The sequence below is a fragment of the Rhinopithecus roxellana genome, chromosome 8 (genome assembly GCF_007565055.1).
Source record: "Rhinopithecus roxellana isolate Shanxi Qingling chromosome 8, ASM756505v1, whole genome shotgun sequence".
NCBI classification, from domain to species: domain Eukaryota; kingdom Metazoa; phylum Chordata; class Mammalia; order Primates; family Cercopithecidae; genus Rhinopithecus; species Rhinopithecus roxellana.
In genome coordinates this window covers 12,192,187-12,211,582 of record NC_044556.1, presented here as the reverse complement: position 1 = coordinate 12,211,582, position 19,396 = coordinate 12,192,187, and the positions used below count along the sequence as shown (strand labels likewise).

General features: G+C 59.7%; 3 protein-coding genes across 3 annotated transcripts in view; all 3 read right to left on the bottom strand.

The window, feature by feature from the left end:
- Positions 1-19,396, bottom strand: part of MIER2 (MIER family member 2) — a 993,207-nt gene that overhangs the window by 81,677 nt on the left and 892,134 nt on the right. The gene's annotated exons all lie outside the window — the stretch shown is intronic.
- LOC115899024 (C2 calcium-dependent domain-containing protein 4C-like) lies at positions 5,534-6,800 on the bottom strand. The gene is given in 2 exon segments (XM_030935056.1): positions 5,534-5,695; positions 5,697-6,800. Coding segments are annotated over 2 exon segments (1,266 nt in total).
- The window catches only part of ONECUT3 (one cut homeobox 3), a 12,376-nt gene continuing 11,288 nt past the window's right edge, over positions 18,309-19,396 (bottom strand). Inside the window, exon 3 of the mRNA XM_030936809.1 lies at positions 18,309-18,437. Within this exon, the coding sequence (XP_030792669.1) occupies positions 18,309-18,437 (129 nt within the window). The remainder of the gene's footprint in view (positions 18,438-19,396) is intronic.

Below are 19,396 nucleotides of genomic sequence, written 5' to 3'. Positions count from 1 at the left end.
ATTTTTTAATGGGGTTGTTTGTCATTTTGTTGCTGAGTTGTATGAATAGTTTGTGTGTTCTGAATACTGGGTCCTGATGAGCTCAGTGAACATTTATAAATAAACTCGCCATAGCAACCCCCGCCCCGATGAAAACACCAACCATGACAGCCCCCAGAGGCCCCTCATCCCTCCTGGTCCCTGCCCCGGGGGCCCCATCCTGACTTCCATTGCTGCCAGCAGATAGGCCCACGTTGGCCGCTCCTGAATTCCTCCTGCCTGGGCTGCCCCGTGTGTTCCACCAAGTGTGGCACTGCAGCCGGGCTTGCCTGGTGACCAGGACTGAGTGCCACGGGTGCTGGGCCAGCACTTACCCCAGCCCCACCAGCAGGCAGGGAGGGTACAGGGTGCTGCAGAGGGGAAACTGAGTCACAGAGAATGGAGGGACTTGTCAGAATTCTGACCCATGGCTGGCAGAGCACAGCTCCACACCCCATGTGGGGCCACGCGGCCCTGGGGCCTTCTCAGGCCTTGGTCGCCCTCTCAGCCAGCGGGTAGGGGCTGGCCATGCTAGTGGGTGTCCAGTCCCACCCGGGAAGGGCCGCGTGGGTCCAGCCCTGGTCCGAATTCCTGTCCTGCCAGCTGGGAGGTGCGCACAGGCCCCTTTGCCTTCTGTGCCTCGATGTTTCCATCTGTGGATGGCAGTTGGCAGCGTCTTGGTGAGGATTCGGCGGGTCCTCCCGCCCACCCACCCACGATGGGCTTTATCAGCAGGCCATGCCCTGCGTGTGACCCTGGAGGGAGGCTCTGGGACCACGTCACTCTACAGTAGAGTAAACTGAGGCGCGGGCACCAGGTCGCCTGCCTGTGGTCGCCCGTGGAGCCAGGGCTCAGTGCCGGCCCGCGGGAATCGCCGCCCTCGTGGGGAGGGGCATGTGCGCGGGTCGCTCACGCCTCCTCCTTTTTATTGAAGTCATTTTTCTCCTCCTGTCGGTGGAACTGGCCGTGGGCAGCCCTCCCTCCTACCCCCAGGAGCCGAGAAGAAAACAGAAGCTTAATTGAACCCGGCACTGGGGCGGTGGGTGCAGCAGAGAGAGGCCGAGGGAGCCCCCGCCTGGGTGGGTCTGAGGCCGCCAGTAATTATGGCTCTGATGTGATTATATTAATTATCGTCACTATTTTGTGCCAGCTTCCGCCCAGTGAGCCTGTGGATTCAGCTCTACCGCACACAAGCCTCCAGGGCTCATCACAGACAGAGCCTTTGGCCTGGGGAGCCTGAGACCCAGAGAAGCCACGTGGCTGGCCCTGGCCGCGCCCCAAGTGGAAGGTGGGGCTTGAAATTCTCCCTGCTAGCTCCCCACACATGTCAGGGTTTCAAGGCCCCAGAGAGGAGATGCCACAAGGCAGGGGCCCTGGGAAGGTGTTACTCCTCCTCCTCGGATCAGACACCCACTGGATCAGTGGTCTCTGGCTGTCAGCTTAAAAAACGAATCAGCCGGACGTGCTAGCTGACGCCTGTGATCCCAGCACTTGGGGAGGCCGAGGTGGGTGGATCACCTGAGGTCAGGAGTTTGAGACGAGCCTGGCCAACTTGGCGAAACCCTGTCTCTACTAAAAATACAAAAAACTAGCCGGGCATGGTGGCGGGCGCCTGTCATCTCAGCCACTTGGGAGGCTGAGGCAGGAGAATTGCTTGAACCCAGAAGGCAGAGGCTGCAGAGAGCCCACATTGCACCACTGTACTCCAGCCCAGAAAACAGAGCAAAACTCCATCTCCAAAAAACAAACAAACAAAACAAAACAACCTGAATCAAGCCGGCTTGAGCAAAGAAGGGACTTGACTGGCCCACCCTCTGAGCTGAAGTGGTGTGCCGTTATGGACTTCAGGCATAGCTGGATCCAGGTGTCCCCAATGTCTCCAAGCTTATGACTGCTCATCTCTTGGCTCTGTCGTTCCCTATGATGGCTCCATGCTGAAGAAGGGGCACCTTTGTGTAATTTGCACCAAACAGGCTGCCCCCTGCCTGTGGTGCCCATGGCCTTCCTGAGGGTCGGGAGACTCAGGATGGCCGCCACGCTGGAGAGAGAGACTGCTGGCAGGTGTGCCTGCCTCCTTCACCACACAGCACCCACTGGGATCGAGCGCTCTGTGGTCCCAGGGACGCTGGAGGCCCTAACAGTAGATTCACTCTGCTCAGGATCAATATCACAAGGCAGCAAACGACCACAGCCAGGAGTGAACGAGGGCATCTGACTCCTCTGGGGTGGGGGCTGACCTGAAGGGCAGTGAGCCAAGACCTGAGGCAGGGCGAGACACCACGCAGGCACAGCATCCCTGGATGGTGCCCACTTAGAAGTGGAGCGGGGAGGGCATGGGCAGCCGCAGCTCCCAGACACCAGCACACACAGACGCACACACAAGTGCACACCTGCAGTGACGCAGGCACACACAAGTGCACACAGGGTTACACATGCATACACAGATCACATGCTTGCACATGCACACGCCAGCAGGCACACGGTGATGCAGGCACACACAAGTGCACGCAGTTACACATGCACACATAGCTCACATGCTTACACATGCACATGCCAGCACACACGTGCTGACACAGGCACACATAAGTGCACGCAGTTACACACATGCATACACAGCTCACGTGCTTACACATGCACACGCCAGCACACACGTGCTGACACAGGTACACACGAGTGGACACAGTTACACATGCATACACAGCTCACGTGCTTACATGTGCACACGCCAGCACACACGCGGTGACAGGCACACAAGTGCACAGTTACACACATGCATACACAGCTCACGTGCTTACACGTGCACACACCAGCACACAGGCAGCTACACTCGAGTGCTTGCAGGCACTCACCTGGTCACAGGGGCACTGTTATGCCGAACAGATGACACAGTAACATGGGCACACATGCAGTCACATTGCACACACGTGCAGAAGCACATGGCTACGTATGTGCACCTACCTGGCACGCATGCACACGCAGCCTAGGGATGAGTGGCTGGGGCTGAAGAGGGTACCAGGTGCCCGTAGCCCTGTCAACCCATCCCAGGACCTGACCAGGACTCCTTAGTGCAGCTCCTCAGGCCGCTGTCAGGAGGCTGCACCGAACCCCCAAAATCCCAAAAGCTCCTGGTGGATTTGAGATGGCCTAGACCTCTGGGCCCCGCAGGCAGCAGCAGAGACAAAGCCCAGCCTGGGCTCAGAGCACGGAGACCGGCCCTGTCCTGAGGGGTCTGGGGGGGGACAGGGCCCCATCCTGAGGGGTCTTGGGGGGGGACGGGGTCCCGTCCTGAGAGGTCTGGGGGGGTAATGGGGCCCTGTCCTGAGGGGTCAGAGGGGGGACAGGTTCCTGTCCCGAGGGGTCTGAGGGGGGAAGGGGCCCTGTCCTGAGGGGTCTGGGGGGGACGGAGTCCCATCCTGAGGCATCCGAGGGGGGATGGGGCCCTGTCCTGAGGGGTCTGTGCAGACAGGGTCCTGTCCTGAGGAGTGTCAGGGGAGACGGGTCGGTGTCTGGTGGGGTTATGTGGAGATGGGGTCCTGTCTGAAGGTTCTGGGTGGAGCTGGGACCCACCCTGTAGGCACCGTGTGGAGTCAGAGTCCTGTTTCCTCACATGGGTGCAGTCACAGAGCTGGAATCGTGGAGCAGCACCCAGACCTGCTGCTCCAAGGGAGCGGTGGTTTATCAGGGACTGGGCTCCTGCCCCCTGCCTGCCTCCACCCGGGGCAGGAGAATGTGGAGGGCATTCTGAAAGTCGGTGGAAAGGACCTCACTGATCTGGAACCCTCTCCACCGCCCCCACTGGAGTTCACGGCAGAGCTCTCTCGTTATTAAACAGCCAGGCAAGCCAACCTCCACCCCCGTATTCCCGAAACACCTTTATTGCACTATAAACAGCTTTTATAAACAAACACACTTAGGGAGTGTCTTACAGATTTACCCACAGTCAACCTCAGACACTAAGATATCAAACAGTGCAGGGGCTATTAAACGGGGGACCCCAGAGAGAACAGGGCCTAGCTAGGAGGGGTGAGCATCAGAGAAGGCAGGGAGTGTCTCTCTCCATGCAGGGCACCCTCCCCACCTCCCCGGCCTGAGGAGCCTCTGCCCGGGTGCCCTGGCTTCCGGAGAGAGCAGAGCGCCTGCAACACCAGGCTCAGAAGGGGCCCAGCCCCAAGGGTCCTGCACGGTCTCTCTGGAGGGCTCACAGGTGTGTCCCACCGAACGTGCAGCAGGGGCCCGGCTGCTCCTCCAGTCCTGGGAAGCAGCTCCTCCACCCTTCCCTGGTCAAGAGGGACAATGTGTAGCAAATGGGCTGATGAGGGATGTCCTGGGATGCCACAGATGTGCCCTGGTTCCCCGTGCCCACCAGCAGCCAGGAGAGGCAAAGCCACTGTCCTGGCCTGGCCCCTGCTTTGAGTCTTTTCTGCATCATTCTGAGCTGGAAACCGCCCCCCAAAATCTTTCAAGGACCCACATAACCACACAATGGGAGCCTTGCGGCCACCGAGCAGCATGAAACGCCACAGCCGGGTCCCCCCAGCTGCCTCCTGGGCTCTGACCCACCCACCGTAGCCACAGCCTATTTACACACGGCATCAAAGCCATGGCCGTCAGTCACCGCGTGTCACCGCGCGTCAGTCACCGCATGTCGCTCCCAGCTGCAGACGCTGGACAGAAGGGCGACAGGTGGCAGCCCCCAGCGAGGAGGGATGGGCCACAGGGCTGCTCTCTGGGCATCTCTGAGCAAGACCCTCCAGCATCACAGCAGAAATGGCCAGACAGGCCTGCACCCAAAAAGCAAGTGTCAACTGTGTCGGAGGAAAGCAGGACAGGAGTTTCCTCCCAGCAGACCTCTGCCAAGACCTCCTCTGCTCTGATTGTGGCAGCAGCTGCTCCCTCCGCGCCCTCCCTCGGCAAGGCACCCTGGCCTGGTCCCGCTCACCACCGGAACCTGGGAAGCTGGGGTCTCCCAGAGACAGCCTGACCCCTGGAGGGAGCGTCTCGGGCAGAGTCTGGGCCTGGACCTGGGCCTGGTGTTGCCGTGAGGCCCTGCTCTCTGCAGGGTGGGAACTGGAGGGCGGCAGGCTGCGGGGGAGGAAGACACGCGAGCAGTGAAGGAGAATGTGGGCTCCGGGACTTGTGACCTCCCCGTCCACGGCCCTGCCTTGTCACTTGCACGGATTCCTGGGCCCCTGAGAACCTCCTGCTAGAACTCTGTGTGAAAGGGGCGAGGCAATGTGGGGGGGGCCTCACGAAGTGGCCCTTTCTCTTCCCCTGAGGCCCCCTCTCCTCCTCCTCCTCCAAAGAAATGAATTCATGAAAAATAATACTCCAGTCAGCCTCGGGTGACCAGGAAACCCACGTCAGCTACAGCATCAGGGCCCAGCCCAGCCTGAGTGTGAGCCCCTCCCCGCCCAGCCCCAGCCCAAGCCAGCGGACCTGCCCACCGGGACCCGGTGTGGAGGAGAGACAGGGGTCCGCCCTCTGCACCCGAGCGGGCAGCGAGCAGGTCCCCGCTCTACAGGAAGGGGAGCAGGGAGGTCAGGGGCAGCTCCTTCTCCCCGAGCAGCGTGTCCCGCTTGAGGCTGCTGCCCTTGTTCACCACCTTGATCCTGAGGGCCAGCTTCCGGACGCTGGCCGGCCCCAGGCCGTCGAAGAAGAAATCCTCATTGAAGACGGGGGTGGCGGCTGTTCTTGATGATGGTGCTGCGCTGCTTCTGCAGCTTCCCAGGCACCAGGCACAGGCCCACGCAGCAGTTGATGCTGCGGGCATCGTACAGGCGGTCGTAGAGGCCCTCGGCAGCCAGCAGGCGCACCCGCAGGCGGGCCTGGCCTGCCTCGTACTCTGCCAGCAGCCGCACGCTGCCCCGAGGGCCCACGTGGACCGTGTGCTCTCCACGCGCCTGGCCCGACTCGGGGCCAGGTTCCGGGGGGGCCCGGCGGGTCAGGCGGCGCCGGCTCCCCGGGCTGGTGTCTGGAGTGCTGTCATCAGCCGACAGGGAGCCGTGGCGGCCCACGGAGTGCCGGAGCTGGCTCACCTTGGCCTGGCTGTCCTGGGCGAAGCCTTTGAGCAGTGACACCGAGCGGGAGAGCAGAGGGGACCCGAAGGGAGACGACTCGGCCGAGGACCCCGTGTCGCTCTCCCCGCCACTGAAGTAGCGGCCGGGGCTCATGAGGGCCCCGCCAGCCTCCCTGGGGCCCCCGTCACCCCCGTTGGCCTTGGCAGCTGCCCGGCGGCGCCCGGCACCCAGGGAGCCCACCTGGGCCAGGGCCCCGTGCTCACTGTGGAACAGAGACTCCTTGCGTCTAGTGTGGGGGCTCTCGGCCAGCGTGGTGAAGCCGTAGGACGTCTGGGCCTTGGGGACCGAGGGCAGGGACATGGCGCCCTGGGCCTGGGGGTCAGTGTCAGTGGCCTCCTCAGGCGGCCACTCCTCAGCACTCTCGATCTGGATCACGTGCCGGGTGGCTGCCTTCAGCAGGCTCTTGCTCTCGGCCGCCAGCTTGGCAGGCAGCCGGGGGCTCCGTGGGGTCTGGCGGGGGGCTGCGGAGGCCAGGTTCTGCTCCGACGTGGACGGGCCCAGCGTGGCCTGTCCCTCGCCCTCCACGGGGCCCGAGGGCAGCTTGGGGGGGATGAAAAAGTCGGGGATCTTGTCGGGCGTCAGCACATTGCTGTACAGGGGCCCCTTGGAGGCCTTGTCCCCCGCCTCGCTCCCCGCGCCCCGGGCAGCGCCGTTTTCCCCAGACCCCCGAAGCCGCTCCAAGAACCACATGTTGGTTTTTCTCATGGGGGCGGCAGGCAAGAGGCCAGAACAGGGGCTGCAGCGTCTGGGAAGAGAAGCAGGGGTCAGGAGCAGCGGGGCCGGCTGGCAGAGGGCCCTGGGCACCTGTTCCCTGTGGGGCCACCTGGCAGGGCCCTGTCAGTGGGGTGGGGACGGAGGGGTCCTCTGGGGGCGTCCCGCCCAGGCGCTGCGGCCCAAGACAGGAGAGAGGGGGGTTCCCCGCCCCCTTCTCCGGAGGGATCCCGCTTAACTCCCAAGCACCCAAGCCCGGGGCGGTGGGGGCCGCGCTCTGACTCTGGGGAGCTCCCAGAGGAGACCGGCCCCTCTCCCGCCCCTGCTCCGGTTTTGAGCATCTCAGCGCTCGTTCTAAGGGGTTCCGCGCTCGTCCTAAGGGAAGACACGGATGTGGGTGGCCCCCGGGGTGTCCCAGCTCCGCCCCCCCAGCTCCCTCCCACCTGTGGCTTCTCCCGGGACCCGAGGGCCAGGCGTTCGGGTGGGGGAGGGGGGGCCGCAGGGCTGGGGCCGAGAGCGCAGCGAGTGACTCCCCGTGTCCCCCCGGCCTCCCGCGGCTCAGCCCGGGGTGGGGGTGGGGGCCTGGCCGCGCCCGCAGGCCGGCGGGGTCGCTGGACTCACCTGCCCGGGGTGACGGCCCGAGGCTGCAGGTCTGTTCGCAGACACGCAGGGGTCCCGGCGCGCAGGCTCCCGGGGCTGGCGCGGGGGACGCGGCCGGAGCTTCGATGCGCGGCGGCGGCAGCGCAGTCGGACCCATTCACCCGCGGCGGGAAACCGCCCAGCCCCGCCGCCGCCGCCGCCGTATTCCTCCTAGTACGGCCGCCCGCGCCCCCGCCTCGCTCCGCCCTCCAGGGACGGGGTGGGGGGCCGTCTCCGCGCAGCCCCTGGAGGCCGGTGGCAGGGAGGAGCCTCGCCAGGACCCGGGGGCTGAATGGGGGCCGGTGGGCGACAAGCAGGTGGTCACGGTTGGCTGATGGCCACTCCTGGCGCTCACGCCCGCAGATTCCGGGAAGCCGGACTCCCAACCCCAAGCCCCTGCCTCCGTACATCTGAAGAGGACCCCAGACCCCCACTAGCTGCCGGCAAGGAGCTTTCCCGACCAACGACGACGACTTAAATGAAGGCAACAGTATTCAATGCAGCTGGGTTTATGATGGAGCGTTTCATCCCTGGCGGGTCTCTGACTCTCACACAACCCAGTACGCAGGTCCTCCTGCAATTCCCAATTTGTAGATGAAGAAGGTGGGGGGCGGGTTCCTTCCAGAAACAAGGACCGAGCAGCTGGGACAGCTGGTCTCACTAAACGGGCAACCTCTCAGCAGCCCCCCCAAGAAGCCTGGGAGGCAGCTGCTCCTTCATTTCATGGACACAGGTTTACTGAGCACCCACTTGATGCTGGACAGTGACCCGGCCCCCCGGGGACACAGCCGGGACGGAGGAAGGTGGCCCCAGCCCTGGTGATGCAGGGGCAGGATGCCCACAGAGCACACAGCTGCAGCTCAGAACTGTAGGGGTGGTGAGTCCTGGATCAGGAATACAGCAGGAAAGTGTGAGGCACGGGGCGAAGGGGAAAGGCACATCCGTGTGATTCACGGATGGAAAAACCCAGAGGGGGCGAGACCAGGTCCCAGGTTTCCTGGCGGTTCCTGAGACCACAGGGTCCCCCTTCCTGAGGCCCCGACCCCCTCCTGCCAGTTGCTGATGTGATCTGCCAGTCCCGGCCTTCACTGCTTCCTTCTTTCTCTCCCTCCCCACCTCAGTTTCCTCTTCTGGAACCGACCTGAGCAGTTCCCAGCCTCCATGTGTATGGAGCCAGCAAGATAACGTATCACCAGGACCAACCGGGAGCCGGCGGACGCCTGACGCTTTATTGGATTATTGATTGTCCAGGAGCCTCCTGCATTCTGGGAATGTCCCCAAGTCTGGACGTGGCCCAAGCTGGGAGGAGAGGCTGCTGCCACAGTGGTACAAGAGGGGTCCAGGGGGGTGAGGGAGCTGGGCTGAGGCCTCCCCACTCTCCACGTAGCCTTGAAGTGAGGGGTTAGAGTCCTGCCATCCAGAGGAGTAAAGTGAAACCCAGGGGAGCTGTGACCCCATCTCAGCTTTGTTCACCCAGCAAGCGTTGATGAGCCCCCACTTTTGTTCACCCAGCAAGCGTTGATGAGCCCCCACTTTGTGCTGGGGCAACCACAACACAGCCCTAAAGTCTGACAGGGAGGCAGACACCGAGAAATTCTCCCCTTCTTCGCAGCCTGGCAGGGCCCCTGAACCCCAGCTCCGGCCATGAGGAACACTCTCGAGCTGCTGTCCACCGCCCCTGCTGGGCCCGAGCCGGAAGGAGAGTCCTGGGGGTCTGTCCACCGCCCCTGCTGGGCCCGAGCCGGGAGGAGGGTCCTGGGGGTCTGTCCACCGCCCCTGCTGGGCCCGAGCCGGGAGGAGGGTCCTGGGGGTCTGTCTACCGCCCCTGCTGGGCCCGAGCCGGGAGGAGGGTCCTGGGGGTCTGTCCACCGCCCCTGCTGGGCCCGAGCCGGGAGGAGGGTCCTGGGGGTCTGTCCACTGCCCCTGCTGGGCCTGAGCCGGGAGGAGGGTCCTGGGGGTCTGTCCACTGCCCCACTGGGCCCGAGCCAGGAGGGGGTCTGTCCACTGCCCCTGCTGGGCCCCAATCCTGGAGGTCTGTCCACTACCCCTGCTGGGCCCGAGCCAGGAGGAGGGTCCTGGAGGTCCTGTCCCTGTGGTGTCCCCAAAGCCCAAGCCAGCCATGTCGCCAATAAACATTTGTCAAACAAATGGGTGAACAGCATCACCGCAATGGCCCGGGAACAGTGCTGCTTCGGCAGGCCCTGGGGAGGGGGCCTCAGGAGCCACAGAGTCACCCTCCTCAATTGCAGACAAAGACAGCAGGGCCCGGGGAGGGAAGGGGACAGCGTGGGCCCGAGGAAGTGGCAGTGACCGGTCTCCTGACATCAGGCCAGCCCCAAGTATTAGGGGTTCGCTCTCCAGCACCCCTGCCCAGCCCAGGTGGGGGCAGACTCTCTCCTCCCAGCTGGGTTGAGGGATGAGGCACTGAGTTTACACTACGCCTGTTTCTGTGCAAAGGACACAAATCCAGAGCTGGTCAATCAGGGCTTGAATCCTGGCGCCAGCACTTCCCACTGTGTGACGCTGGACAAGCATCCAGACCTCCGCCTCTTCGGCAGCCCAGGGCATCACAGCATTGGAGGGAGGGTTCAACAGATCACGATGTGCCTACAGCCGCCCCACCAAGTGTGCGAGGCAGGTGTCAGTCACCATCTTCCTCAGACGCTTCTGCAGGTGAGGAAAGGGTCTCAGCCAGGGGGGAGCTAGCCCAGACCTCAAAGTGCACCCCAGAGCTCTGACTCCACCACAGCCTGGCTCAGCCAGAAGCCCACCCCATCCCCACCCCATCCCATTTGGGGGCTGCGGAAACAGAGGCCTGAAAAGTACCTGGGATGGGTCCTAACACCTGCCCTGTGGACAGATGCAGGGCCCACCCTGGGTGGGGCAGGGGCAGGCAGGCCGGGGCCTTCCGGCTGCTTAGCTCTGCGCAATCGGTGAGTAAACAGGAGCCTCTCCTGGTCAACAGAACCTTCTGCCTCCATCTGCAGCAGCCTCGCTGCAGCCCTCCAGGAATCGGAGACCAGGAGGCTCAAGCTGGAGGAGGGGGCCCAGGTGGTATCGACCAGCCCCTCTCGGCCCTGAGTCATGGTACCTCATGCTGGATGACTTTGGCCCTCCACCCCCACAGGTGGGGGCCCCCAGCAGGGACCTGGGGCTTCCCAGAGCCAGGCCTGAATCCAAGGCTGTCCCACAGTGGCCTCCAGGATAACAGGCTTGGAGGATGTACAGGGGGATGGTTTAAAAAAAAGTGGGGGGGTCTACGATCCGAGCTCCAATGCTGAGGAGGCCACTGGGTACCTGTGCAGCTTGAAGACTTACTCTGGGAGCATCAGGAAAGGGAGGGGATGGCATAATAATAAAGCAATCCCAGGAGCAAGACTGTCTGTGAGCTCCCAGGAGGGACCCGGCTGGTCCGTGCATCACAGGTTAGCCCAGTCAAGGGGCCCTGGAGGCCATCATCACCAGTTTCCAGATAGGGGCACTGAGGCACAGCGGAGTAGCCCAATGCCTCGGGGAGCACATGGAACTGGCTGACCTCCAGGCCTGCCATAGGCAGGGGGGTGCTCAGTTAATACTAGCTGATACCCGGGGCATCCTGGCCCCTCCACGGCACCAGCTGATACCTGGGGCATCCTGGCCCCTCCACGGCACCAGCTGATACCTGGGGCATCCTGGCCCCTCCACGGCAAGTCCTCCTGTCTCCTTGTGCAGGGGATTGAGTGCAACCCGGGGAAGGAAACGACTCATCCAGGCTCGCACTATTCAGAGGTCGAATGTGACCCAGGGTTCTCCTGCCTCCCACTCCAGGCTCGGTCTCCCGAGGAGTGGATGATTGACTTAATTATTCCAATTATTGGAAGTACAAAGGTAGGAAGGGGTAGCAGACAGGTGTGGGGACCCAGCTGGAGCCAGGCGTCTGGGCACCCAGACTCTTCCAGCCCAGAGAACAGGATTGAGAAATGGGGGCTCCCCAAAACCAGCTTCACCACCTCCTGGTGGGATGGTCTCGGAGGTCACCTCACCTCTCCAAGCCTCCGCTTCCTCATCTGTAAAGCAGGGAGAGTTTCAGCACCCAGAGTTCATGCTGCTCTTGGCTCATGTCCCAGCAGGTGCCAGTTTCTATTTACACAGGGACTTAGAAGAGGACAGACGGAGGTGGGACGTGGATGGGCAACCTGGGCCCGGGCCCCAGGGCGATGAATGAATGAATGAATGAATGAACGAATGAAGTGCATTTAGACCCTCTCTGTCCTATGCATCTCAGGAATCGGACACTCCGTAGTCCCCAACGCTCCTCTGGTCCAGTGCCTCCTCCTTGCCCTCCCCTCCATTCCTGTCCTGTTCCCAACAGTACTTCCTGCTGGGAAATCTCATGGGGACTGTTATCACCCCTGTGCTTCAAAGACCCCTGGCAGCTCTTCCTGGCACCAGGCCTCCCCCAAGCTCTGTGTCCTCACCCTGCTTCTGACCTCGCCTCGGCCACACTGGCCACCCTTCTGCTCCCTGAACGTGCTGACTGAACACACCACAGGGCCTTTGCACATGCCGTCTCCTCTGCCCAGAGCTCTACCTTATTCACCCTCCAATCACCATCCTCGTGTTGTTCCCACAAAGATACCCTCCTGGATTTCCTGGGATCTCTAAGCTCCAGGACGCACTCCTTTCCAGTTGTTTGCTTGTTTGTTTTGAGATGGAGTCTTGCTCTGTCCTCCAAGCTGGAGTGCAGTGGTGCAATCTCAACTCACTGCAACCTCTGCCTTCCACATGCAAGTGATTTTCCTGCCTCAACCTCCCGAGTAGCTGGGACTGCTACCACACACAGCTAATTTTTGTATTTCCAGTAGACATGGGGTTTTGACATGTTGGCCAGGCTGGTCTCGAACTCCTAACCTCAGGTGATCCACCTGCCTCAGCCTCCCAAAGTGCTGGGATTACAGACATGAGCCACCATGCCCATTCCACAGTTGTTATTGTATGTTGAGTGTTGATTTGCTGATTAATGTCACTTGGCCATTAACTCCATGAGGGCAGATCTGTCTTGGTCACTATTGCATCCTGTTTGCCTACCAGAGTTCCTGGCAGAGAAAAGATACTCAATGCAAGCATGCTGAAAGATGGTGGGTGGGTGGATGGATGGAGCAGTGAAGGGAATGAACAATGAATAGATGATGCATGAGCGATAGAGAGACAGGTGGATGGATGGATGATGAATGGATGGACATATGGAAAATGGATGGATGGAATAATGATGGAGGCTTAGGCAGATGGATGGGGGACCAGGTGGGTGAATGGATAGATGGATGGCTGGGTTACTGATGGGTGTCGATGGGGGGATGAATGGGTGACTGGATGGCTGGTTGGATATGTAGATGGATGGTTGGATGGATGAGTGGGTTACTGATGGATGTGTAGATGGTGGATGGATGAGTGGATTACTGATGGATGTGTAGATGGTGGATGGATGAGTGGATTACTGATGGATGTGTAGATGGTGGATGGATGGGTGGATTACTGATGGATGTATACATGGTGGATGGATGAGTGCATTACTGATGGATGTGTAGATGGGGGATAAGTGGATTACTGATGGATGTGTAGATGAGGGATGGATGAGTGGGTTAATGATGCATGTGTAGATGGATGGATGGATGGGTGGGTGGATTACTGATGGATGTGTAGATGGGGGATGAGTGGATTACTGATGGATGTGTAGATGGATGGATGGATGAGTGGATTACTGATGGATGTGTAGATGGATGGATGGATGGACAGATTACAGATTTACAGATGGATGATGTATGATGAATGGATGGATGGATGAGTGGGTTACTGATGGATGTGCAGATGGGGGATGGATGCGTGGATTACTGATAGATGTGTAGATTAAGGATGAATGGGTTACTGATGGATGTGTAGATGGGGGATGGATGAATGGGTTACTGATGGATTTATAGATGGATGATATACGATGGATGGATGGATGGATGGATGGATGGATGGATGGATGGATGGGTTACTGATGGATTTATAGATGGATGACATACGATGGATGGATGGATGGATGGATGGATGGATGGATGGATGGATGGATGGATGGGTTGGTTACTGATGGATTTATAGATGGATGATATATGATGGATGGATGGATGGATGGATGGATGGATGGATGGGTTACTGATGGATTTATAGATGGATGATATATGATGGATGGATGGATGGATGGATGGATGGATGGGTTACTGATGGATTTATAGATGGATGACATACGATGGATGGATGGATGGATGGATGGATGGATGGATGGATGGGTTGGTTACTGATGGATTTATAGATGGATGATATATGATGGATGGATGGATGGATGGATGGATGGATGGGTGGGTTACTGATGGATTTATAGATGGATGATATATGATGGATGGATGGATGGATGGATGGATGGATGGATGGATGGGTTACTGATGGATTTATAGATGGATGACATACGATGGATGGATGGATGGATGGATGGATGGATGGATGGATGGATGGGTTGCTGATGGATTTATAGGTGGATGATATACGATGGATGGATGGATGGATGGATGGATGGATGGATGGATGGATTACTGATGGATTTATAGATGGATGACATACGATGGATGGATGGATGGATGGATGGATGGATGGATGGATGGGTTGGTTACTGATGGATTTATAGATGGATGATATATGATGGATGGATGGATGGATGGATGGATGGATGGATGGGTGGGTTACTGATGGATTTATAGATGGATGACATACGATGGATGGATGGATGGATGGATGGATGGATGGATGGATGGATGGGTTGCTGATGGATTTATAAATGGATGATATACGATGGATGGATGGATGGATGGATGGATGGATGGATGGATGGGTTGCTGATGGATTTATAGATGGATGATATACGATGGATGGATGGATGGATGGATGGATGGATGGATGGATGGATGGATGGGTTACTGATGATATATAGATGGATGATATACGATGGATGGATGGATGGATGGATGGATGGATGGATGGATGGATGGGTTACTGATGGATTTATAGATGGATGATATACAATGGATGGATGGATGGATGGGTTACTGATGGATTTATAGATGGATGATATACAATGGATGGATGGATGGATGGGTTACTGATGGATTTATAGATGGATGATATACAATGGATGGATGGATGGATGGATGGATGGATGGATGGATGGATGGATGGGTTACTGATGGATTTATAGATGGATGATATACAATGGATGGATGGATGGATGGATGGATGGATGGATGGATGGATGGGTTACTGATGGATTTATAGATGGATGATATACAATGGATGGATGGATGGATGGATGGATGGATGGATGGATGGATGGATGGGTTACTGATGGATTTATAGATGGATGATATATGATGGATGGATGGATGATGGATGGATGGATGGATGGATTACTGATGGATTTATAGATGGATGATATATGATGGATGGATGGATGGATGGGTTACTGATGATTTATAGATGGATGATATACGATGGATGGATGGATGGATGGATGGATGGATGGATGGATGGATGGATGGATGGGTTACTGATGGATTATAGATGGATGGATGGATGGATGGATGGATGGATGGATGGATGGGTGGGTTACTGATGGATTTATAGATGGATGACATACGATGGATGGATGGATGGATGGTAGATGAGTGGGTTACTGATAGACATGTAGATGGGAGGATGGATGCATGGCTCTGTCTCCACATCTCTGAAATAAGAGATGTGTCATCAAAGCCCCTTTTGGGCCTGCCTTTGGAGAGCTCCAGTCCTAGTTAAGGACAAGCCAGAGTGGCTTTTTCTCCCCACACACACCCTTACTAGACCTGTCCCCCAGGGCAGGGGTAGGGCCTGCCGCCTGCAGAGAAAGCAGCCAGAGATCCTCGGCCCGTGACAGACGTGGGACTGCAGGGATGTGGCGAGGCTGGGAACCTCTCTCCTGGGAAGATGCTGTGTTGGTGGGAGGAGGAGTTGGGGGGGGGTCTCTTGGAGCCAGAGGCTCAGATACGACAGCAGGTCTAAGGAATGGAGTTGGGGGTGCTTGAGCATGATGCTGGGCATCGGCGAAGAGCAGGGGCATTGATGGGGTGTCTTGGAGAGAAGCCAGGACAACGGAAGAGCCCGGCCATCTGGGGCTACGCTGGGGGCATCTTGGAGAAGAAAACAAACAGCTCTTGTCTGATGTCCTGGGCTGTGTTGAAAGACAGGTTTGGCATTCGGGTGATAAGCTAGGGTGTCTCCAAGGCAGTGAGAGAAGTGTTTAATGGAGAAGCTGAAGTGTGTTTCATCCTGGATACAATAGAGGTCACCGAGAGAGACGCGGGGGCTGCTGTGCACAGGGTCACCCCACAGTCTGCCAGCTATGGGCACACGTGTAGCCCCGCCTCCCTTCTCTCCAAGTCCGGGCCCTCAGGGAGGCCCCCTCAGCTCTCCACCTGGGTGACTCGATCCCAGCCCCAGCCCCGCAAGGGTCCGCAGATATGCAGGCAGGCTCATGCTCTTGTGGTCGTTCCCAGGTTTAATTACAAACCGATCCGAACATCCGGTCTAGATCCACAGCTGGGAGGGCGGGGTTGGGCGGAAGCTGGTGGGCACAGCCCAGGCCGGGCAGCCACGTCCTTCCCCTGCTCCCAAGTGCAGGGGCCTCACAATATCAACTGTCTTGGAGCGGCCTGGCTACCCTGGAATCCCAAGTAACCTCAAGGCTGCCTTCACTTCCAACGCCAGCATGTGTCCTGGCCTGAGAACCCCAAAGCACCTTAACTGTCCCCCATCAAAGATAACTGTGCACCCAGTTCCTCAGGTGGGAAAAGTAAGCCCAGCCAGGCCCAGAATCCGCCTCCTCCCCAGGGTCCTGGGAGCCCTGACTCTCCCGGGCGTGAGACCGAACCAGCCGGGCGAGAGGGGGACCCACAGGCCAGGGCTCCCAGGCAGCGGCTGCTTCTGGATATATTTTCTTTAAAGGCGAGAAATGGTTCTGTCTTTGGTATGAACATCCTCACTCCAGGCAAAGGAGGGGGTGGGCAGGGGCCCCGGCAGGAGGAGGCTCTGCCCAGCCCGGGCCGGCTGGAGGGAGGACCATGCCAGAGGCTCATGCGAAGGAAGGAGAGGCAGCGGCGGTTCGGCCTGACCAGGATCCAGGAGGAGGGCTGAGAGCCCCAAGGCCACGACAGGCAGAAGCCGGGGCTGAGCACGGTCACCTGCGGGCAGAAAGAGAAGACGAGGTCAGGGCTGAGACAGTGGCTGCAGACCTGGGCTCCGGTGTCAGCCACAAGGCTCTTCTGCCTGGCCATCATCTCCACGAGTGCCACACCTCAGGGCCAGCCCGGAGCTCCTCAGCTCGCACGGCTGGGGCGCCCGTGCAGGTGACCCGGGTCCTTGCTGTGGACCTAGGGAGGGCCTTAACCTCTCTGCTGTTTCCTCGCATGCAAGCGAGAATGCCAACCCAGGTGCCTGTCTCAGAACGGAAGGGTTGAGCACATTCCTGGGACAGGCCAACCGCCTCCTGAGCAGGACTCATCACGCCTTCGGGGTTATTTCTGGGGTCACCAGTGCCTTTCGGAGAAGACGCAGGCAGGGACCGGTGCGAACGGAGCACAGGAGCCCGCAGGCCGTTCCGGTGCCTCACGGGAGCCCCTTCTCGGTCCCCAAAGCCCCTCCCAGACCCGGAACCCCCTCTGCCTGCAGCCCGAGGCCTGGCTGGGGGCGGGGTGGAGGCCGCGGCCGCGTGGGGGAGGTGCCACCCAGGAAAGAGGAGGCAGGAAGGAGACTGTTGTCATGGGGACAGGAGAGCAGCCCGACCTGGCCCAGAAGCACAGCCCTTGGGGAAATTCCATGGCCCCCTCCCCCTGCTGGCCCTCCCTCCTCCCCCGCTGCTCTCAGCCTCCACTCCCTCCAGCCCCACAGCTGCACCTCTCCTGCCCCAACCTCACCCCCGAGGAGAGACCCTGAAATCACCCAGACCTGCCTGTCCCTTCCCCGTCGATGCCCTACCATGGGTCCCCGCCAGCCCCGCAGCAAAAGTGGAGGCCCAGGGCTCCGCAGCCCAGCCTGAGGTGTAGGCTTCTCACTGCCTGGGTTCACCCGCCAGCCCCTGCCTGTCCCAGCCCACCGTCCTCTCTGGCAGTGTCCGCCCCTCCTCCGGGAAGGAGGCCTGGACACCCAGCACGCAGCAGGGGTCCATAAAGACCAGGTGACGTCCATCCCAGCCAATCACAGCGATACCATCATGGCTGCACAGGGCCACTCTCGGGCACGTGCCCACCATGGCCAGTGATGTGCGTCCACACACAACCTGCACACACGTGGAAGCAGCCCCAACGTCCGTCAGTGGATGAATAAACAAAATGTGGCCCCGTCACACAGTGGGACATTATCCAGCCGTGAACAGGAGCCAGGCTCTGACCCAGGCCACAGCACGAGGCACCTTGAGGACGTCACGCTCCGTGAGAGACGCCAGACACAGAAGGCCACACAGTGTGATCCCATTTCTAGGAAATGTCCAGGACACGCCCATCCACGGAGACAGGAGGCGGATGTATGGGGGTGGGGGTGGGGAGGGGAGGCGACAGGGAGTGATGGCTGGTGGGGACAGGGCATCTTTCGGGGCTGACAGAATGTTCTGGAACTCGACAGAGATGATTGCACAGCTTGGATGCTGAACACCCCTGAGTCGTGCCCTCTAGAGGGAAAGGCATGGCGTGTGAACCGGGTCTCAATCTTCAGATTAGACGGGCAAAGGGGACCAGGCCAGCGGCCCACGGCCGCAGCCACACACCTGGCTCAGGGCTCCCGTGAGACCACGCCGCGCAGGTGCAGCTCGCTCTCGGCGGCCACAATGGGCTGCCCGTTCTGCAGGTGGTGGTCGATCAGGTGGCTGATGCTCTCGAACAGCACGTCCTTCGTCCGCACCTGCAGGACAGAGACCCAGCATCAGCTCCCGGGAGCCAGCCTGGACCCGTGGAGTCGGAGATCGGCGATCTGGGGTCCTGCCAGGGAGCTCCTAGGATGCCTGCGTGGATGAGTGGCCGGACCAGGGAATTGCGGGACGCCAGCCACAGGATCGGCCTCAGAATTCCAGAACCACACGTGGGCACGGGCTCTGAAACCCCCAGGGTTCTGGGGCCACGCTTCCTGTTGGGGGCTGAAGGGTGACCCCATGAAGATATGGCCCCCAGAGCCTGTGAATGTGACCTCATTTGGAAAAGGTCCGCAGGTCGAGGGTCCTGGTCAAGGGTCCTGGGACGAATGCGTCCAGGATGAGCCAGGTGGGCCCTAAGTCCAATGACTGCTGTCCTGACAGGAAGAGAACAAGCAGACACACAGGAGAAGGCAGAGACTGGAGCCGTGTGTCCACAAACCCGCAGCACCCGGGAGGCGGCCACCAGCGGGTGCCGGGAGGGGCCTCGGACTGAGCAGCACCCGGGAGGTGACGTGTCCCCGGCTGCTCTGAGTTCCTGGGTGACGTGTCCCCAGCTGCTGAGCAGTTTGTGGGTGAGGCTGGGGCCCTGTGCACATTTCACGTGGGGAACAGGGGCCAATGCACATTCCTAGGCCTGCGGCAAAATCATCTCCTTCCATGGCACTGGGAATGGGAGCTGGGAATCTGCCTTTCGACAAGGTACTGGTAGACGTTCTGAAGCTTCCCCAGGTCTAGGGGCTGCCAGTCTGACCCCAGGGATCCATTTAACAGAGGGAATCTGGCCTGGGAAAGAACAGAGGCGTCACCCACCAGGCTAGAGGCTAGGCGGCGGCACCATTTGCCTTTGTCCTTAAACCTTCTTTCTTGGTCTCCTTCACTTTTCTCTCATTCGCCTTCCTCCCACTCCCTCCCCTCTTCCCTCTGTCCCATTCCAGTTTGCCCACTTTCC